This window comes from Rhinopithecus bieti, unplaced genomic scaffold, assembly GCF_001698545.2.
Source record: "Rhinopithecus bieti isolate Rb0 unplaced genomic scaffold, ASM169854v2 scaffold_18466, whole genome shotgun sequence".
NCBI lineage: Eukaryota > Metazoa > Chordata > Mammalia > Primates > Cercopithecidae > Rhinopithecus > Rhinopithecus bieti.
This window is the reverse complement of record NW_016809319.1, coordinates 576,707-595,015: the sequence shown is the minus strand read 5'-3', so window position 1 is coordinate 595,015 and position 18,309 is coordinate 576,707. Positions and strand designations below refer to the sequence as shown.

General features: G+C 42.2%; 1 protein-coding gene and 2 non-coding genes across 4 annotated transcripts; 2 read left to right on the top strand and 1 right to left on the bottom strand.

Annotated features, from left to right (window-relative positions):
- The first annotated feature begins 339 nt into the window (after nt 1–339).
- GPX5 (glutathione peroxidase 5) lies at nt 340–9,544 on the top strand. 2 transcript variants are annotated; one of them, XM_017889094.1, is made up of 5 exons: nt 340–428; nt 3,926–4,079; nt 6,352–6,469; nt 6,896–6,995; nt 8,544–9,544. In XM_017889094.1, exons 1-5 carry the CDS (start codon nt 342–344, stop codon nt 8,748–8,750), a joined length of 666 nt encoding a protein of 221 aa, XP_017744583.1. In that variant the 5' UTR covers nt 340–341; the 3' UTR covers nt 8,751–9,544. The 2 variants fall into 2 exon arrangements, with proteins under 2 accessions (XP_017744583.1, XP_017744584.1); XM_017889095.1 differs by lacking the exon at nt 6,352–6,469.
- Nucleotides 9,545–12,163: 2,619 nt separating this feature from the next.
- TRNAI-UAU (transfer RNA isoleucine (anticodon UAU)) lies at nt 12,164–12,257 on the top strand. Its single transcript has 2 exons — nt 12,164–12,201; nt 12,222–12,257. It is a non-coding gene; the product is annotated as a tRNA-Ile (tRNA).
- Nucleotides 12,258–17,685: 5,428 nt separating this feature from the next.
- TRNAR-UCG (transfer RNA arginine (anticodon UCG)) lies at nt 17,686–17,758 on the bottom strand. Its single transcript has one exon. It is a non-coding gene; the product is annotated as a tRNA-Arg (tRNA).
- Nucleotides 17,759–18,309: the final 551 nt, after the last annotated feature.

Sequence of the window (18,309 nt, the reverse complement as noted above, 5' to 3'; positions counted from 1 at the left end):
GGTTGCATCAGCATCTAGACACTTCCATACATTGAGGAAAAACAGACAGCAGTGTTTAAGGACCTCAGATGGCTTGCCATCACCCATTTATAATTTTCCCAGAACTTGTGAGTCCCAGGTCCTCATTGCACTGGTGAGCGCTGAGTGCTCACGGGGCTGTGTGTGGGACAGGATGTGGTTTGAGTTCTGCGATCCTCACCCCGACCTCATGCGTCCAGAATCCTTGCAGCCCTATGATTGGCCTGTGGGGGCTTGGGCTAAGTCCCTGCCAAGATACCAAAAGACTGCGGAGGTGGGCAAGGACCTCAGGCCCCCAGACTAGCAATCTACAAACACTAGTCATGACTACACAGTTAAGGGTCGTCCATCTGCTTCCCCTTCTCCTAGCCTGCTTTGTGCAAACAAGTCCCAAGCAGGAGAAGATGAAGGTGAGTGAGCTCCAGAGAGGGCATGGTAGTTACTCTTCTGTCCTGCTTCCAGACCCTGCCCTCCAGTCCTTCTTGTAAGACTCCAACTCCTGCTTTCTTCTTCTTTGCCTGTTCCCCTAAATCTTGCTTTTTTTCTCCTTGAATCTTCTTCATTCCTATGGATGGGTGTTCCTTGCATTGAATATGACTAGGGAAGAAAGGGTATCCATACTGTAGTCCTTTCTCCCTTTCTTCAGGTGGAGGCCCCCTGGAGACCTCTCCGGCCACATCAGTCTCTGCTTCAGAGCTGGGTCTGCGGCTGGGACAGCGATGGGCCTTACAGTAGGTGGGGACTGGGGTTTGGAGGAGAAGCTGAGTGGACTCGTCTCAGACACAACTGAGCAAGAACCCCTTGAAGAGGAGGAAAAAACAAATGTGAAAGTTTTAAGGATGGATAAAGTCAGAATTATCAGAGAAACATAAAACATGAAAAAAAAAAAAAAAAAGAATCAGAGCCCTAAAACAACTGGATTTGGAGTCAGGCATCTTGGATTCTGGCCTCTGTTCTATGCGCAATTAATGGCTCCTTACCTTATTGATAAGACACATGTGTCTGGCAGCAGAAGGGGCAGTTCAGGAAAGGACAATAATGAATGCGATAACTTGGAGGCAAAAAATAATCATGAAGTTAGGTAAAGGCAAACTTTCATTTACATAATGGGTTCCACTTTTGGCTTTGGACAAATTAACCTCTGTTTTCTCATTGTAAATTTATGGGTAACAGTAACTACCTTGTGAGCGGGTGAACAACAATTTTATGCGTATAATACATTCTACAAAATGCAGTTCTAATAAGATCTCCCCATCCCTCGCCTCTAAAATTAACTAGATGATTTCCTGGGTGAACTTCTATTTTGAGAATTGATATGGTTTTTATGTTACCTGTGGTGCTTAATTGAGTGTGGAGACTCTGGGCTACAGAATTTGCTTAATAAAAGCTGCATTTAGAGATAATTGAGACATGCCATATAGACTTCAATAAATTTGAAACAGCAGTCAATATCAGAAGTAAACTGGACTAAAAGGAGTCTTCGAACTGAGAGTCTCTCTAAGCTCTTGCATCCTGGTACCCAACATGACTATGAGTGATTGTCACTGCAGTAGCAAAAGAAAAAAAAAGGCAAATTCTTGCAAATGTTTACCTTGAAACTAGGCAACATGAAGATAAGAATGGATACTTTCACACAATATTCTCTTTATAGATCCCTCAATTTTGCTGGTGCATGTATATGTGTATAAATTTAGGGAAAGGCGTAAAACCTGCATAGAAAATATCTTTTTCCTCAGGAGTAAGAAGTGAGTAGCTACAACCTAATATGCTAGTGATAAAATCAGTGGGATTACAGGATTCGAAAAGTTGTGCTTTGTTTTGCATTACTCCTTCCCTGAATGGGGGCGGATGGTGTTCAACCAAAATCCTTACTAGACTACTGCATTTCCAGGAAGTCTAGTTTAATCGTAGTTTAAGTCTGGACATTCCTTATCAGATAATGCCCTTATCTCTTTTCTTCAGTCTGTACCTTTCCACCTTCTTCTCACTGGATGGTTTGGACATATAGCTTCCTTTTCATATTCCTGTCATATATGTTTTATATTCCATGAGCAGTTTGTGGCAGCTTCCCCAGTATAAGAAAAGGGATCAGCATGTGCTGGTGAGTACTGTGGCATCAGTACACTTTGGGTACTGCAGGAACCCTGTAAGGGTAGAGACAGAGGAGGAATAAGATGAGACCTGCCTTGTAGAGGAATTTAATAAAAGAACATGTGATGAGAATTTCAGGCAGGACAATTTATGTTATGTGGAACTTAACAAATGTTGCGTGGAAGTCTGCTCAAATATTAATATGTTCATGAGATTTGAGAAGGAATGGGATAGGTGGAATGGAGGATGAAGGTAGATATTAGACACCTGGAACACAATGGGCTGAAGAGCTGGGTGAGTCACAGGTTGGATGCTGCCAGACAGATTTCAGGGACTCACCTGCAGATGGACTTTAGGGTTCTCCATCTCTTTTCTTGAGAGCTACCAAAAGCTGGAATTTCACAGTATTGGCTTACACGACCACCATATTAGTAGGAGAGTGACGAGAAAGTTATTCAAAGTGAGGATAATATTAGAATCTAGAATGTTAAACATCGAAGCCCACTTGGAGTTCTAGTAAGAATCTAGGTAAATTCTTACTAGAGAATTTACCTGGCAGATGAGGCTGTAATAGAAGCAAATACTCCCTCTTCAACCTCAACCCCTTTTAGGATGTAGTTTTCCTCCCTTTTGTACATTATTCAGGGAAGAATTTTCTCATATTTTAGGGCGTGTGGTTTAAAATCAGTAAAACAAACGGGATGGATTATACCAGAGACAAATGTACTTCTTATATTTGAAGTAATAAGACCTTCATTTTTTGTTTTGTTTTTTAATTATCTTCATTTTACTCATGGGGAAACTGAAGGTCTGGGATGGGAATTGCCCAGGTTCACAGAGGAATTTAACAATGGAGCTGGCTTCTGATTTCCAGGACAGTGTTCTTTCTACTCTACGTGCTGACGAGTGGAGTAAGAGGTCAGAAGACCTGGGGAAAGAGAAGTAACTAAGTTATCCTAAAAATAGTTCAGCAATTTAAAACCTGCCCTTCTCAGAGAGTCCAGGCAGGAGGCCTTCAATCCAGAGCCAAGGAGTAGCCTTTTTTACAGAAGTATGTAAGGCAAGCGTGCTTTTCTCTTCAGTCCCACTTACTTCCAGCTCCTACCATCCCAGCTTATGAATCAACACCCTTTTCCATTATCCATGCATTTCCTGGTATCTCACATCTTTCAAAATAATAGGAAACTTGATTCTTATGTGTGTGTGGCACGGAGAGGGTACATAGTAAGTGTGTATATGTATAGGGTACAGGAGATGTTTTGATACGGACATGCAATATGTTATAATCACATTATGGAAAATGGGGTATCCATCCCTTCAAGTATTTATCCTTTGTGCTACAAACAATCCAATTATATGCTTTCAGTTATGTAAAAATGTACAATTAAGTTATTATTGACTATAGTCACCCTGTTGTGCTATCAAATACTAGGTCTTATTCATTCTTTCTAACTATCTTATTTTGTACGCATTAATCATCCCAACCTCCCTCCCACCCTTCTAGTATCTTTCCCAGCCTCTGGGAACCACCCTTTTACTCTCTATCTCCACGAGTTCAATTGTTTTGATTTTTAGATCCCACAAATAAATGAGAAAATGCAATGCTTGTCTCTCTTTGCCTGGCTTATGAGACTTGATTTTTTATTTCCAAGTTACAAGAACCAAGTTTCAGTCTTGTCATTGACACTTTAGACAACTCTTATTTGTTTTCTAGGTCTTGGTCAGAATGTACCTATTCTTTGACTTTTTTGAAAGATTACACAGATGCTAGGAATTGTTGTTACCAATGTTATCACTTTTAAAAAAAATCTTCCAGATGGATTGTCACAAAGATGAGAAAGGCACCATCTATGACTATGAGGCCATCGCACTTAATGAGAACGAATACGTTCCCTTCAAGCAGTATGTGGGCAAGCACATCCTCTTCGTCAACGTGGCCACCTACTGTGGTCTGACAGCACAATATCCTGGTGAGAATTCATAGCTACTTCTCTTTGGGACTAAATTTTCCAGCTGATTATATTCTATATTATACTTGGAATTATAGTTTAATTCTAATTATGTACCAAAATAAATACTCATAATCAAGTGACTTCCTCCCCCATATCAGAAGTCAGCAAGTTCTGGCATACAGGCCAAATTTGGTCAGCCTGGCTTTGTTAACAATGTTTTATTGGAATGCAGCCATCCCCGTTCATTTATACATCACCTATGGCTGCTTTCATGCTGTAAAATAGAGGTCAGTAGTTGTAGGAGTAGTGATGACGGAAACCATATGGCCCACAAAGTCTGAAATATTTTCTATCTGGCCCTTTAGAGAAAAAGTGTGCTAACCCCTTCCCCATGCCCTGCCTCTGCTTTTCCCTGAGATTTCCAGGGGAATCAATATATACTTGAGAGCTAGGAGCTTCTCAGAATATTCCAGAAGTCTTCTTGATAAATACAGGACAGAAGACCCATGTTTTTGAGACTTTTGCAAGGTTTTACAGGTAACTTACAATGACAAGAAAAAGGAGTTTTATACCTGGAACTGCATTTGATTAGAGTGAGGGCTGGCAGATGAGGCTGTAATAGAAGCAAATGCTCCCTCTTCAACCTCAACCCCTTTTTAGGGTGCAGTTTTCCTCCCTTTTGTATATTATTCAGGGAAGAATTTTCTCACATTTTAGGGCATGTGGTTTAAAATCAGTAAAACAAACGGGATGGATTATACCAGAGACAAATGTATTTCTTATATTTGAAGTAATAAGACCTTCATTTTTTGTTTTTAATTACGTTTTGAATAAGTATTATATTCACAAGTCTCAAAGTTCAAAAGGAAAAAAAATTAGAACCAAAGGTTTCCACCTTCTTCCCCTCCCTTCAGTAGACCAATACTATCATGTCTACAGAATATATATATTCTTTTTTCTGCTTCCCCCTCCCAAGCTGATAACACACTATAAATACTATTTGTTGCCTTGATTTTTTAATTAATAAAATACATTTGAGTTCAGATCATTTCCTCATTCTTTCTTAAGACTGAATAATATTTATTGGAACATAATTTGTTTTCCCAGTTTATAGGGACTTTAAGAATCGATTTATTCAGTTTCTACCCTGCAGATAACAGACAATGGAAGGATATAGGGAGGGGTACTGAGGAACCCTGTGAAAACAGGAAGGCAATCTCTGTTTTTTTTTTTTTTTTAAAAAAAAGGACTAGAGGAGGTGCCAGTTGGCTGAGCTGAATCTGAGTGGGACTGGTTACTGTTTGTCAAGGGACTAAAGGCATCTGGCTCAGAAAGGGTTAACAAAGAAGCTGATTATAAAAGTCTGAGCAGACAAGTTGGAAAATTTCCTGGTAGTGGACGAAAGCAGCTGAAGCTTGTGTTTCAGCATATCACTGAGGATTTTTAGGAAGAATGCATCTTCAGCATCTTGAGGATTGTTGAAAAATGTTAGGATGGTTGACTTCAAATTTCTCTGGTTCTCTTTGCCTTTGTCAGTTTTACTTCCACTCCACTCAGGGTGAGCCGGGCTGCACAGAGGAGAGGAGCTCAGTCCTCATTATCTGTGTCTTTTCCTTTAAAAAAGAAAGATTCAGGTCGGGCGCTGTGGCTCACGCCTGTAATCCCAGCACTTTGGGAGGTCAAGGCGGGCGGATCACGAGGTCAGGAGATCGAGACCATCCTGGCTAACATGGTGAAACCCCGTCTGTACTAAAAATACAAAAAAAATTAGCTGGTCATGGTGGCACGCACCTGTAGTGCCAGCTACTAGGGAGTCTAAGGCAGGAGAATCGTTAGAACCCAGGAGATGGAGGTTGCAGTGAGCCGAGATCATGCCACTGCACTCCAGCCCAGGTCACAGAGTGAGACTCCGTCTCAAAAAAAAAAAAAAAAAAAAAATATCACCTGTTGAGCTTTTGAGTAATAAAGACGACTAAGCCCCATTTCAGAGGAACAGAAAACTCTCTGAAATGGGACCTGGGCATCCCTATTTTTAGGGAAGGGCCTTCAGCTGATTCTGATGTGCTGCAGGTATGGGAAACACTGCACCATAACAAAAGGCTTTTGAGTGCACGTCTGAAGATCCGGCCTCTAACTTCAGCTATGCCACTAACAACCCTTCTGATGTACAGCTGTTTCCCTCCCTGGGCCTCTGTTTCCTTCTCTGTAAAATGGGTAACCCCAGGGAAAGATCCCTGCACAAGGCAGAATCTCCACCCAGACCAATATGTTGTCCCTCCTCTAACCGCAGAACTAAATGCACTCCAGGAGGAGCTGAAGCCCTATGGTCTAGTTGTGCTGGGCTTTCCCTGCAACCAATTTGGAAGGCAAGAACCAGGAGATAACAAAGAGATTCTTCCTGGGCTCAAGTAAGTGTCTTCTTGAAATCCAATAGGAGGTGCCTGTGTAACTTTCCTCAGTCTCCAGAGGCCCTTTCAGCTCAGGAACTTCTGGGGAGGTTTGGATTAATAGGCTCAGGGGCATAGCAAGCAGTGTTTAACTTTGGCCTACCCTGATAAGCGTCTGGCAGTTTCCAGAGACTCTTTCTCCATCCCTGGCTGAGACTTGAATGGACTATGGAAGACAGAAGGGATGGAGGAAAAGAGACGGGTCGTGGGATAGAGAGAAATAAAGTGAGTCAGAGAGCCCAAAGCCAAAACATGGCCGTATTCCTCCCTACTCACAAAGATACTTTCCTCTTTCTCCCCTTTTTCATGATTTCAAATCCTAGTATCCCATTATAACCTTTACTTGCATATCCTGGAGCTTCCTGGGAACATTACGGCTTGTTGCAGGTATGTCCGTCCAGGGGGAGGATTTGTACCTAATTTCCAGCTTTTTGAGAAAGGGGATGTGAATGGTGAAAAAGAACAGAAAGTCTTCAGCTTCTTGAAGGTGAGTAAATTCCTGGTATAAGCCTCCTCCTCTTTTCTAATATTCCTAGCATAGAGTTGGTGTGGCAGAAATGGATCCAAGGGCTCTGGCCTGGAGGTGGGATTGGTCTTTTTGGAGAAAATCTCCAGATCAGCATTCCACATTCCACATGCTGATCTGGAGATTAATCTGTGAGTATCTGTGGGGCTCTAACTTGTGTGGTAGAGAGAGTTGTGTGGAATGGCAACTTTTGCTAGGACCACCCTCTTTTGCTCGTTGACATTCATTCATTCATTCCAGGTACACTTGATGAATGCCCACTATTTATAAAGCAATCTAAATAATAAGGATATAAAGATGAATAAGGCACAGTCTCTACCTTTGATGAGTTTATACTGGAGAGAGAGTTAAAAACCATTAGCTATCTAGCTGATTGTGGTGGTTCATGTCTGTAATCCCAGCACTTTGGAAGACTAAGGCAGGACAGGAGAATTGCTTGAGGCCAGAAGTTCAAAACCAGCCTGAGCAACACAGTGAGATTCTGTCTCTACAAAACAAATAAAAAAATTGCTGGGTGTGGTGGCATGTACCTGTAGTCTCAGCTACTCAGGAGGCTGAAGCCAGAGGATTGCTTGAGCACAGGAGCTGGAGGCAGAAGTGAGCTATGATTGTGCCACTGCATTCCACACTAGGCAACCAGCAAGACACTGTCTCAAAAAAGCAAAAACAAAACCAAAACAAACCAACAGGTATGATACAGTGTAGTAGGTACCTTTTATGAAACACTGATGTTTAGACATAGAGAATGCCAGAGCTGAAAGAACGCTAAAGATTACCAAAGTGAATTGCTCCTAAATGCTGGACTGTGAACCAAGACTAGCCCATGTTAAGACTTTATATATCCTCAATAAGTTGAAGACAACAGAACAGTGTATCATGCCTCTGCACCCCAGCCTGGGGGACAGAGCGAGACTTTGTCTCCAAAAAAAAAGAAAAAAAAAAGAAAAAAAGGAACAGTGTAAGAAGTTGTCTTTAGAACCTCCGCAACTCACTCTAACTTACTGTAGGCTTCCCTTATTCACACAATTAGACCCACATGCAGCTTTATGTTGCCAAGTCTTTTTAAATTAAGGTGACAAAGATGTGTTTTAAAAAATTTTGGTTTTTGACAAAATATTAGTAATTCAGAGTTGGTCCCAAAAGATAATTATTGAAATATTAGTGGCCCATGGAACCCTAAGACCTGGAAAACCACATTCCAATCCAAGCCATTTATTTTGAAGAAAAGGAAACCAAAAGCATAAAAGGTAACATGTCTTATCTATGGCAGCAAAATTTTGTGATAGGGTTATGGGGAGAAACTGCAAGAGAGCAGATTTTGCTATAATATCTATAATATTCTTAGTAGTTGGCATAGTGGTGATTCAAGAATCTATGGAGATTTTTAGGAATAACAGGAAGTTAAAATATCTAGGTATAGGAGGGGGTGGATTACCCGTGGGTAAAAATAGCCTGGATCATCCAGGAGCAGAAATAACATTGTTTCTCTTTTCCATCTCTCTGCTTTAGCACTCCTGTCCTCATCCCTCTGAGATTTTGGGCACATTCAAATCTATATCCTGGGACCCTGTAAAGGTCCATGACATTCGCTGGAACTTTGAAAAGTTCCTGGTGGGGCCTGATGGAATCCCTGTCATGCGCTGGTCCCACCAGGCTACGGTCAGCTCAGTCAAGACAGACATCCTGGCGTACTTGAAGCAATTCAAAACCAAATAGGAAGGTGCAGTTAAGAGCAGGAGCAATCCTACTTCTACTTCTCACCTAATGACTTGCTCCCCCTCTCCCCCCAAAAAAGGAATATCCATCTTCTCACCACACTCTCTTCCTGCATGGGCTCCACCTGAGCAAATCACCTCCACATACTGCCAGAATTCCCACTCTCCACAAACTAGATTTATATTTGGAAGGATACTGCTCTTTTGCCTCTCAAGAGTATGTGGGTGAAGACTGAAAAAAATGGAAACCTAAAATCCCCAGACCTCTGTTACAGGTTGAATCATTCATATCCACCAGAGGGAAATCATCCTTCCACGACAATGGTTCAGTCGGCCATCACATCCTGAGGAAGAACATTCCTAGACATTCTGACTCTTCCATCTCTCTCCACCCTAGAGGTGTAGAAATAGCAACGGGGTCATAGCCACACAATTTAGGTTCCACTTCATAACATTTTTTGTCTCCTAGGACAAACATGTATCATCAGATTCCAACTGTTCTGGCTCAGTTTTCATCCATGACACCTCCTCCCACCAGCCATTCTCCTGTGGGAGCAAGAACATTGCTTCACAAGAAGAGAGGGCATCTCCATGCTGGTGGGACCCAGAACCTGTCTCTGTTTGGCCCTACAAAAGTTTTCCTTATTGTCTGATCTTTAATGCATTCAGGTTATGGCACCTGGACAGGAATGCCCTTTATCTTTTGAAGGATGGGATTTCCCATCTCAACCCTGGATTCCTCAGCTTCAGAATGAGCCCTGCCACTGTCTCCAATAAAATGTTTTCTGCAGCATCGACGATTTCTATGGTGGTTTTAAAATCCCGTCTGGTGCTTGAACTCATTTTATCTCCCTCCTCCTTCTTACTCTGTCACAAATGATGTATTGCCCACATGACCTGAGCCCCCCAGACAGAAAGATTTACATTTGGAAGGCTGTCACCCGATACCTCTCAGTTGTCATTCCTCTTCAGAAATTGCCTCAACCTAAGTTTGTCCCCTTTCCAGGGCAGCCTGTATCCAGTTACTGGTCCCCGAGAGGCATAGAGGCCAAACCCTGACTGCTCAACTTAGAAGGGCTGTACTAGCTCTAGACATGCACAAGGGGTAGGCCGGTGGCATTTTGTGCTTGCCCTGCATCCTGATTTTTCCCTCTGACAAATTCTGCTTCTCTTCTTTGCCACCCTCCCAACCCTCCATGCTGATTCTCAGTTAATGCCCTAGTAAACTTTCTGAATGCAAATATCCATCTTAGAATCTACTTTCTAGGAAATCCAACCAGTAATTGTTGGTACCAAATATGATCTGAGAAAGAAGATGCTGACAGGAGGTTTTTGGAGTTGAATTATTCACCGTCTGGTTGACGATGAGGAGATGGGTGGAGCACAAACAACCACCGTCACAAGTAGCAGTGCGGTTGTCAAAACTTTTGCCAAACCTGAACTGGTATGGTAAACTGGCGGAAGAATACGCACTAGCAGACATGAAGTTTCAGGTGCTTGAGAAACATGAGGGGAATGCTAATTATAACATAATAGAATTGGATGGTCGTTGCCAGAGGAAATTGATGTTTTGGAGAGCGATAATTAAAGACTGAGGATGATATATTATTAAATTAAGGCTAACTGTGAAAGTGTGTCTCCATGGGATGTATAAAGGACCTCTCATATCTACAACTTAAGAGCACCAAAATCTAAAGTTCAGGCTCAATACTTAATCATAGGAATAGTACGTAAAACTCTAAAAGAAGTTAGCTTCCAGCTAGGCATGGTGGTTCACATCTGTAATCCCAGCACTTTCGGAGGCAGAGGCAGGAGGATCTCTTGGGTCCAGGAGTTCAAAATCAGCCTGGGTATCATAGGGAAAGCCCATCTCTGCAAAATAAAAACATAGCCAGGCATAGCGGCACACACCCATGATCCCAGCTACTAGGGAAGCTGAGGTAGGAAGACCACTTGGGCCTAGAAGTCAAGGCTGCTGCAGTGAGCTGAGGCTCAACATGGAGACATCTGGTTTGAGGTATTAGAATATCCAAATCCCCAAAATTTCCAGGACCCTCAAAACTTTTAGAAGTGGCCCACCCCTTCTTATTGAGGGTTAGCATATCCTTCTTGCTTGAAAACAATGCAGGTGACTCTGGCCAAATATTATGTGCCTCTGCTCCCACTCAGAATCTGCCTCATATCGAACTAGGTTCTCAGAGTACCTGAAGAAGGGGAGTGCAACGTCAAGTTAGATAAGGAGACCTCACTGATATGGAAGTGCTCTCCCTGAATACAGAATTTTTATACTCTGTCAAGAACCCAACACACTGTTCGGATGTCTCCTACTCGGAAAAAAGGAAAAATGTCTCTCTCTCAATGTGGTGGAAACACCAGAACTGTTTCAGCAGGTGGTAGAAATAGGGGATCAAAAGTTCAGAAAAGTGGGTGGGTTCAAGTGATTTACCATGCAGTGCTGGGAACCCCACTAGATAAATGTACATCACCGGAAGGCCAAAGGACATTCAGTTTGAAAAAACAAAAAAGGAATGTGCTGGTGAGAGGGGCCATTTTGTTATGTTGTTCAATTACTTTAACAAAATTTTAAAATATTTAATCTTTCTCTGTTGAACCTTCATAGAAAAGCCTGACATGAAATATAACAAATGTAAACAATGGATTTCTCAAGATATGAGACTTTGGCAAATTTTTAAATAATTATATTACTGTTTTTCTGTATTTACTTAGCCTGCGTTGCATCTATACGTCGAAAACAGTGATTTTGTAAAGGAAATATTCGCTCTCTGAGTAGTTTCCGAGTAGCAAAGCATTTTAACATTAGATTTAAAATCAGCGAGTGTCTGGATGGGAGTGGGAGGCTGGCATTTCGTTTAAAGTAGCAAATAGTGTAGCCGAACGCAGAGTGGAGAGACAGGAGCTAGAACGGGGAAGATGGATAGCCCGCGGGATTCCGAAACAATGGAAAATGCGCTCGCTGGTTTTGTGCAGGCGGAATACGCACTTCTTGGTGGAAACGTAGCTCGGAAGGTAGTGATTGACAGGTCTATTTTGCATGCAGCCATCTTCGCTTCCTGCTGCTTTTGGTGAACCAATGTGACTTTCATTCAAATGTTTTTAAATTATTGTCTGACTTTAGAGAAGCTGTGAGAAAATCTGAGCAGAAATTCAAGGTACCGGTGAAGGCAACCCTGAGTCCCCAGGGCATCTCTGAGTTGGGAGGAAAAGGGCTCCGGATCAGCTAATTCCGGGGTTCCCTTGATTGTTGCTTTTTCATCCCATTCGTGAAAGTCCCGTATTAGAAGGTGCCTAAAGCTCATATTATTTAATACCTTAAAAAACAATGTTTAAAGAGTTCATCTTCAATCTGTAACAGCGTCTTCTCTTATACCTTTCCAAATCCATCTTCTCTCCGTGGCTCCAGTGGCGCAATCGGTTAGCGCGCGGTACTTATAAGACAGTGCACCTGTGAGCTATGCCGAGGTTGTGAGTTCAAGCCTCACCTGGAGCAGTTTTACTATTCTCTGACCTGTAGAAATCCGAAAATGGGGAGAGCTTATTCCATCTGCGATTCCTTTCAGCGATGTATGTACCGTTGTGATTTAGACTGTACTCAGAACCCTCGTGTGATTTGATTTAAAATTCCCTGCTTAAGGTCATGGGTGATAAACGTCATCACACGGTCCTTTTTGATGCTTGCCTTTGTCCAATACATCGGGAACAAGTGTATGACAGTCGCTAAAATAGCTCTTCACAGTATTCATTTCAATAAGAAACTGGCCGGGCATGGTGGCTTATGCCTGTAATCACAGCACTTTGTGAGGCAGAGGAGAGCTGGTCTCTTGAGCCCAGGAGGTCAAGACCAGGCATGGGCAACGTGATGAAACCCCGTCTGTACAAAAAATACAATTTAGCCAGGCGTGGTGGTGCGCCCCTGTGGTTCCTGGGTGACAGAGTGAGACCCTGTCTCAGAGAAACCTGACCTTCACAGTCTCAGGCCCAGATAGATTAGGCATATATAAAATTTCATGACAAGTGTTTCTGTGTGACTTTTCAACTCTGTGAAACAAGGACGATCTTAGGTTTTAAAATCATTGCATAAGTGGGACTTTTCTTGTCTCTGAATCTGCTTTCCCTACCTCAGTTTCTTCATTCCTCTGGGATTCTTAATGAGTCTATGATGTCTGTAGTTATGACAAAGACACGGGTATTGAGTCTCAAAAAATAAACCGACCCAGTACAGCCTCGGAGCTGAGCAGGAAGCCTGTATGTGGGCCACCAATCTCACCTTCTGGATCTTAAACATCTGAGACATCCTGGAGACACAATACAGCTCTCCCTCTTCACAGATTTATGACTGCCCGTTTGCAAATGCTCAGCACTACCCGTTCTTTTCTAGCTGCTACTGCATTTTGAAGTGCTTACATTCTCCCTGGTTCCATTTTGAGCTGCCCACAAGGTAAAAGTGGGTTCAAAACAACACCTACAGACCAACTTGAATTAACACTTGGTTTTAAAAAAAAGAAGTGATAGTGGATAATTTACTTAACCAAGATGTGCAATGAACATATCAATAGGAGAGCTATTCACCGTGTTGTTTGATAATAAACGATTAATGGCCACAATAATAAATTAACGATTAATGGCCACAAGTTCCTCCCATCTCTGTATGCATATCCCTCTGTAATGTGTGTGTATGTGTGTTTGTTTTGTTTTGTTTTTTTGAGACAGGGTTTGGCTCTGTCCCCCAGGCTGGAGTGCAGTGGTGCGATCTTGGCTCATTGCAACGCCACCTCCTGGGTTCAAGCGATTCTCATGCCTCAGCTGCTCAAGTAGCTGGGATTACAAGCATGCGCCACCATGCGTGGCTAATGTCTGTATTTTTATAGTAGTAGAGTCAGGGTTTCGCTATATTGCCCAGGCTGTTCTCAAACCCCTGAGCTCAAGTGGTCCGCCTGCCTCCACCTCCAAAAGTGCTGTGATTACAGACATGAGCCACCACACCAGGTCTGTAATGCAATTTTGCAGCAGGTTTCATCAAGAAGCCAAGTCTGTTTCCCTCCCTGTTGTATGTGAGTTGACTTTGTGTTTGCTTTGACTAATAGAATTCTGTGAAATGGTGTAGAAATAGTGGTGGAGGAGTTCTAAGATTAGGCCTCAAGAAACCTTGTCACTTACCTCTTAGAACCTTGATACCACTGTGTATGGAAACCTTATCGAGCATCTGAAGTGGAAGACCACACGGAGAGAGAGTCTCAGCCATCTCAGCCATCCCAGGCAGTCCAGCTGACACCCCACACATGTTAGTGGGACCATCATGGACCATCCAGTCTCAGTCAAACTGCCAGGTGACCACAATCAAACGAGCGATCCAAGACAAAACCAACAAAAGAATTGCCCAGCTAAAGATAGCTCAAATCATTGACCTGAAGAATTGTAAACAGAAGAAACAATTGTTGTTTTAAGCCACTAAATTTGAGTAAGATTTGTTACATAGATATAAATGATGGATATAAGCAGTGAGCATATTTCTGAGCACAAAGCAAGCACCTAGGGTAAGTTAGGAGTTATGATTTTGGGGGATCTTCTCATTGCCCCAAGAAGTTGGTCTTCTCTCCTCTTGCCACAACACGGAAACTCCAGAATCATTTGGAATCCTGGGCTGTTCAAATTGATCCTTGGAGTAAGCTTCTGATTCTTTGTGTCCTTGCACCAAGATCAGGCTTCCTGCTCTGAAAGACCCAGAACTTCCAGATCTCTAGAGTGAGTTGAGGTATGACTGGATAGAGGTGTCCCACAGTCCTTGCCTGATTTTGTAAACTAAACTGCAGAGTCCACAATTATTTCTAGCTGCATTTTCCTAGTGCTGGCTGTCCTTTTGGTAGGTGTGCTGATTTGCCTTGTCACCCATGACAAGGAGAAAAGGGCTTGATATCCATGTTGAAAAACATTTGAATATTTAATTTTAAAAAATTGTAGTAGTTTAGAGATGCCAGATAGTCATACTTGGTACCTTGTTTCCAGTTTGCCTAATATTCTTTCAAGAAAATTACATAACAGACAATTCTTATGTGTCACATACTTGTCATCGTGGTGGCTAGAAGCGGGATGTACAGTTCTCTTTTCCAGATATTCCTGAGTACCTTCCCACCAGGCAAGATACCAGAATCAGGCAAAACTTTTTTTTTTTTGCTTTGGATTTTAAACTAAATCTGAACAGAAAGCAGCATTTGTGTGTTTTATTTAGAAATGTTGCATTTGATAGAAGAGTTGAAAATGACAATTGAACAATGTCATAAATTATGACAGAATTTCCTAATTTATTAGTCAAACTAGCAATCAAACAAACCGAGTATGTTATAAAGCCATTTACAGACAGAGTCACCCTCTCAGAAAATTCCTAGAGGTTATTCTCCATCAAAATGATACAACACTAAAAAAAAGGAAAACATAGGGGTCAAAAACAGGAAGAAGGCAAAGTATATCCTAGGTCGTTGGAAGAAAAACCCCAGGAAGACACCTGTGTAACATGCCTAGAGAACAACCAGTCTAGATTGAAGTAGGGGGATGAAGGCTCCAGAGAGGAGACCACTAAGAAAAATATTAAAATTCATAGGCTCCTTGAGGTATTTCACCATATTGAGAGTTACTTAAATTCAAGGAAAATCAATTGAGATGAATTGGTTACATGATCATAAAAGAAAAAGGCAGTTAATAACTTTGCAGAAAACTAAAAGGTACATAAGATACAAAATATAATCATAGTACTACATGGCACAGCTGTGAATAATTTTTTATAACCAATAAACCCTGAATTTAGAATTATGATGAAATTAAGTAGGAAGGATGAGGGAGGAGAAATATGTATGGAGGGATGAGTAATGTATGAGAGATACCTCCAGAGACTGACTTTCAACATGAAGTGAAAAGAGCCCCGCAGACCTGCTCCCAAGTGAAACTGGTGAAAATTATTTTTTTCAAATCAACCATTTAAAAGTCTCTGGCAAAGTGCCGGGCATAGTGGCTCATGCCTGTAATCCCAGCACTTTGGGAGGCCGAGGTGGGTGGATCACGAGGTCAGGAGTTCGAGGCCAGCCTGGCCAGCATGGTGAAACCCTGTCTCTACTAAAAATACAAAAATTACCTGGGCATGGTGGCGTGCGACTGTAGTCCCAGCTACTCGGGAGCTGAGGCAGGAGAATTGCTTGAACCTCAAAATAATGATAATGAATGAAAGAATTGTTTTAAGAGTACATACTGTATGATCCCACTCCATGAAATTCTGAAAACTATGAACATATAACAACGGAAAGCATACCTGGTTGTAAGAGGGGAACAGGGCTTACAAGAGTGCAGGAGGAAGTTTTTCGGGGTGATGTCTATGTTCATTATCTTTACTGTACTGGTCATTTCATGATTACCCATATTACACATATATGATTATATATATGTGTAAAACTTACACATAGTTTAAACTTGTGCAGTTTATTGCATGGGAATTATGCCACAATAAAACTGTTTAGAGTACATTGTCTGGAAAAATATATCTATGCCATTCTGCGAGTATAGTTGTGGGTCTTTTCCCTCTCTTTTTTCTATACTGTGGAAGAGATTGTGTCTCGTTGGATTTTTTGTTTGTTTGTTTTTTGTTTTGAGATGGAGTCTCGCTCTGTCGCCAGGCTGGAGTGCAGTGGTGCGATCTCGCCTCACTGCAACCTCCGCCTCCCGGGTTCAAGAGATTCTCCTGCCTCAGCCTCCCCAGTAGTTGAGATTACGGATGCCTGCCACCACGTCCAGCTAGCTAATTTTTTGTATTTTTTAGTAGAGACGGGGTTTCACCATATTGGCCAGGATGGTCTCGATCTCCTGACCTTGTAAGCCCCAGATAAGTGATGGGACATGGGGTTTTCTCAGTAGGAAGATGTTTGACAGCTAATTCAATTTATTTCGTAGTTTGACTATTCATTATTGCTCTCCGTTCTTTAATCATACTTAATAAGTCACGCTGTCCTAATAATTTGTCCATTTCATCTAAGTATTCAAATGTATTTGGCCAGATTCTTTCCCCTTTTGTTTTGTTTTAACGTTTACTGGCTTAATTTTTTTGTTGTTCTATTTTTTTTATATCTTCCTGCCCAGACAATTGTTTTGACTTTTACTGGTTTATTATAAAGGGCATTACAAAGGATCTCTTTCGCCTTTTGGAGAAGCGGCTTACTCTTCAAGATCTTTTCCTGGCTCGCCTCTCCTCCTGTTTTCAGGTCTCTGTTAACACCTTGGTTCCTCAGATATTGCGGACAGTCTAATTCGCCCCGCGATGTGAGGGAGAACCCAGGAGCGGGCCCCGGCAGAGAAAGAACGCTTCCGGTCAACGACCACATCCACCTGAATCAGGAGCGGGTTTTAAAGCTCCTCTAAAATGTGGGAAGCTTTCCTTTCGAAAGGGGACGATATTTAAAATGACCTCAAAAATACAAGGCTCTCAAGATACACTCTTTTGTGTGTCTGCGAGTCAAACTTGTAACCGAGCGCCGGGACCAGTGGAAACGTGATGGTCGCCCCCTGCGGGACCAGGTGACTAAAGCTCCTTAACATGCACTCAACTGAGCTCACTGAGCCCACTCAACAGGCGGGAAGAGGATGCACCTGGACCAGGGCGCACGTTCTCCCCATCCCACCCCGGACTCCAGGCACCTGTGTGCCAGCCTGGCCAAGCGCTTCCTCCAAAGTGCAAACAGCTGAAAGGTGGTGTGCTGGCCCCACCTGAATCACTCGCAACTCCAAAGAGGTGTGTGATTCAACTTCCCATTTCTTCGGGAAAGGACTGCAGAGAATTCACGTTCACTTTCCGAAACTAATTGAATGCTATAATTTTGGGGTGTGGGAGGTTGCGCAGTGTTGCTTGAAAGTTAGGGACGGGAAAGTGAAAAAGGGAGAATCAACCACGAAGGGATTCGAACCCTCAATCTTCTGATCCGAAGTCAGACGCCTTATCCATTAGGCCACGTGGTCCTACGCTTTCCCAACTACAAAAAAATATAAGAAATGTTGTAAGTCTTGGCTATTAACCTGGATTTTATATATATTGTATGGTTCTACTTATATGACATGATTTCTGTTGTTAACCTAATTTCAAAGATAGTGTAATAATACAAAAGCTAAATAACTTTCCAGTGTCACACAATAACAGGGTAATGCAAAGTGAGTATTTCGATTTTCTCCAAACTCCTACCCTTAACTTGACACCAAATGTTACACCAAATTTTGCACATGCACCACATTGCTTCTCTCAGCCAGTGACAAAAAGCTGTAAAGAAAGGGAAAAGGAAAAGTATTGAATGTCTCTCTATAATCACTACTACACATGATCAGTTTGCATTTAGCATTGAAACCCTCTGGAAGTAAATGAAAATCACCAAGTGAACGAGAAAGACCCCCTCAGGCGACCTTCTCAGCTTGGCGTCCAATTCAGCTGCAACAGCTGCAATTAGCATTAAATAGAGACATCTTCCTAGGCCTGGCTCCGCTTGGTAATCAAAACTAGACCCTGCTGAATACTCTGT

What these genes read in the sequence shown, in the direction of transcription:
- GPX5 (XM_017889094.1), top strand. Translation starts at nt 342, where the DNA reads ATGACTACACAGTTAAGGGTCGTCCATCTGCTTCCCCTTCTCCTAGCC. An exon ending in TCTGACAGCACAATATCCTG is followed by an intron (nt 4,080 to 6,351) that starts GTGAGAATTCAT and finishes CTCTAACCGCAG; the next exon opens with AACTAAATGCACTCCAGGAG. An exon ending in GAGATTCTTCCTGGGCTCAA is followed by an intron (nt 6,470 to 6,895) that starts GTAAGTGTCTTC and finishes GGCTTGTTGCAG; the next exon opens with GTATGTCCGTCCAGGGGGAG.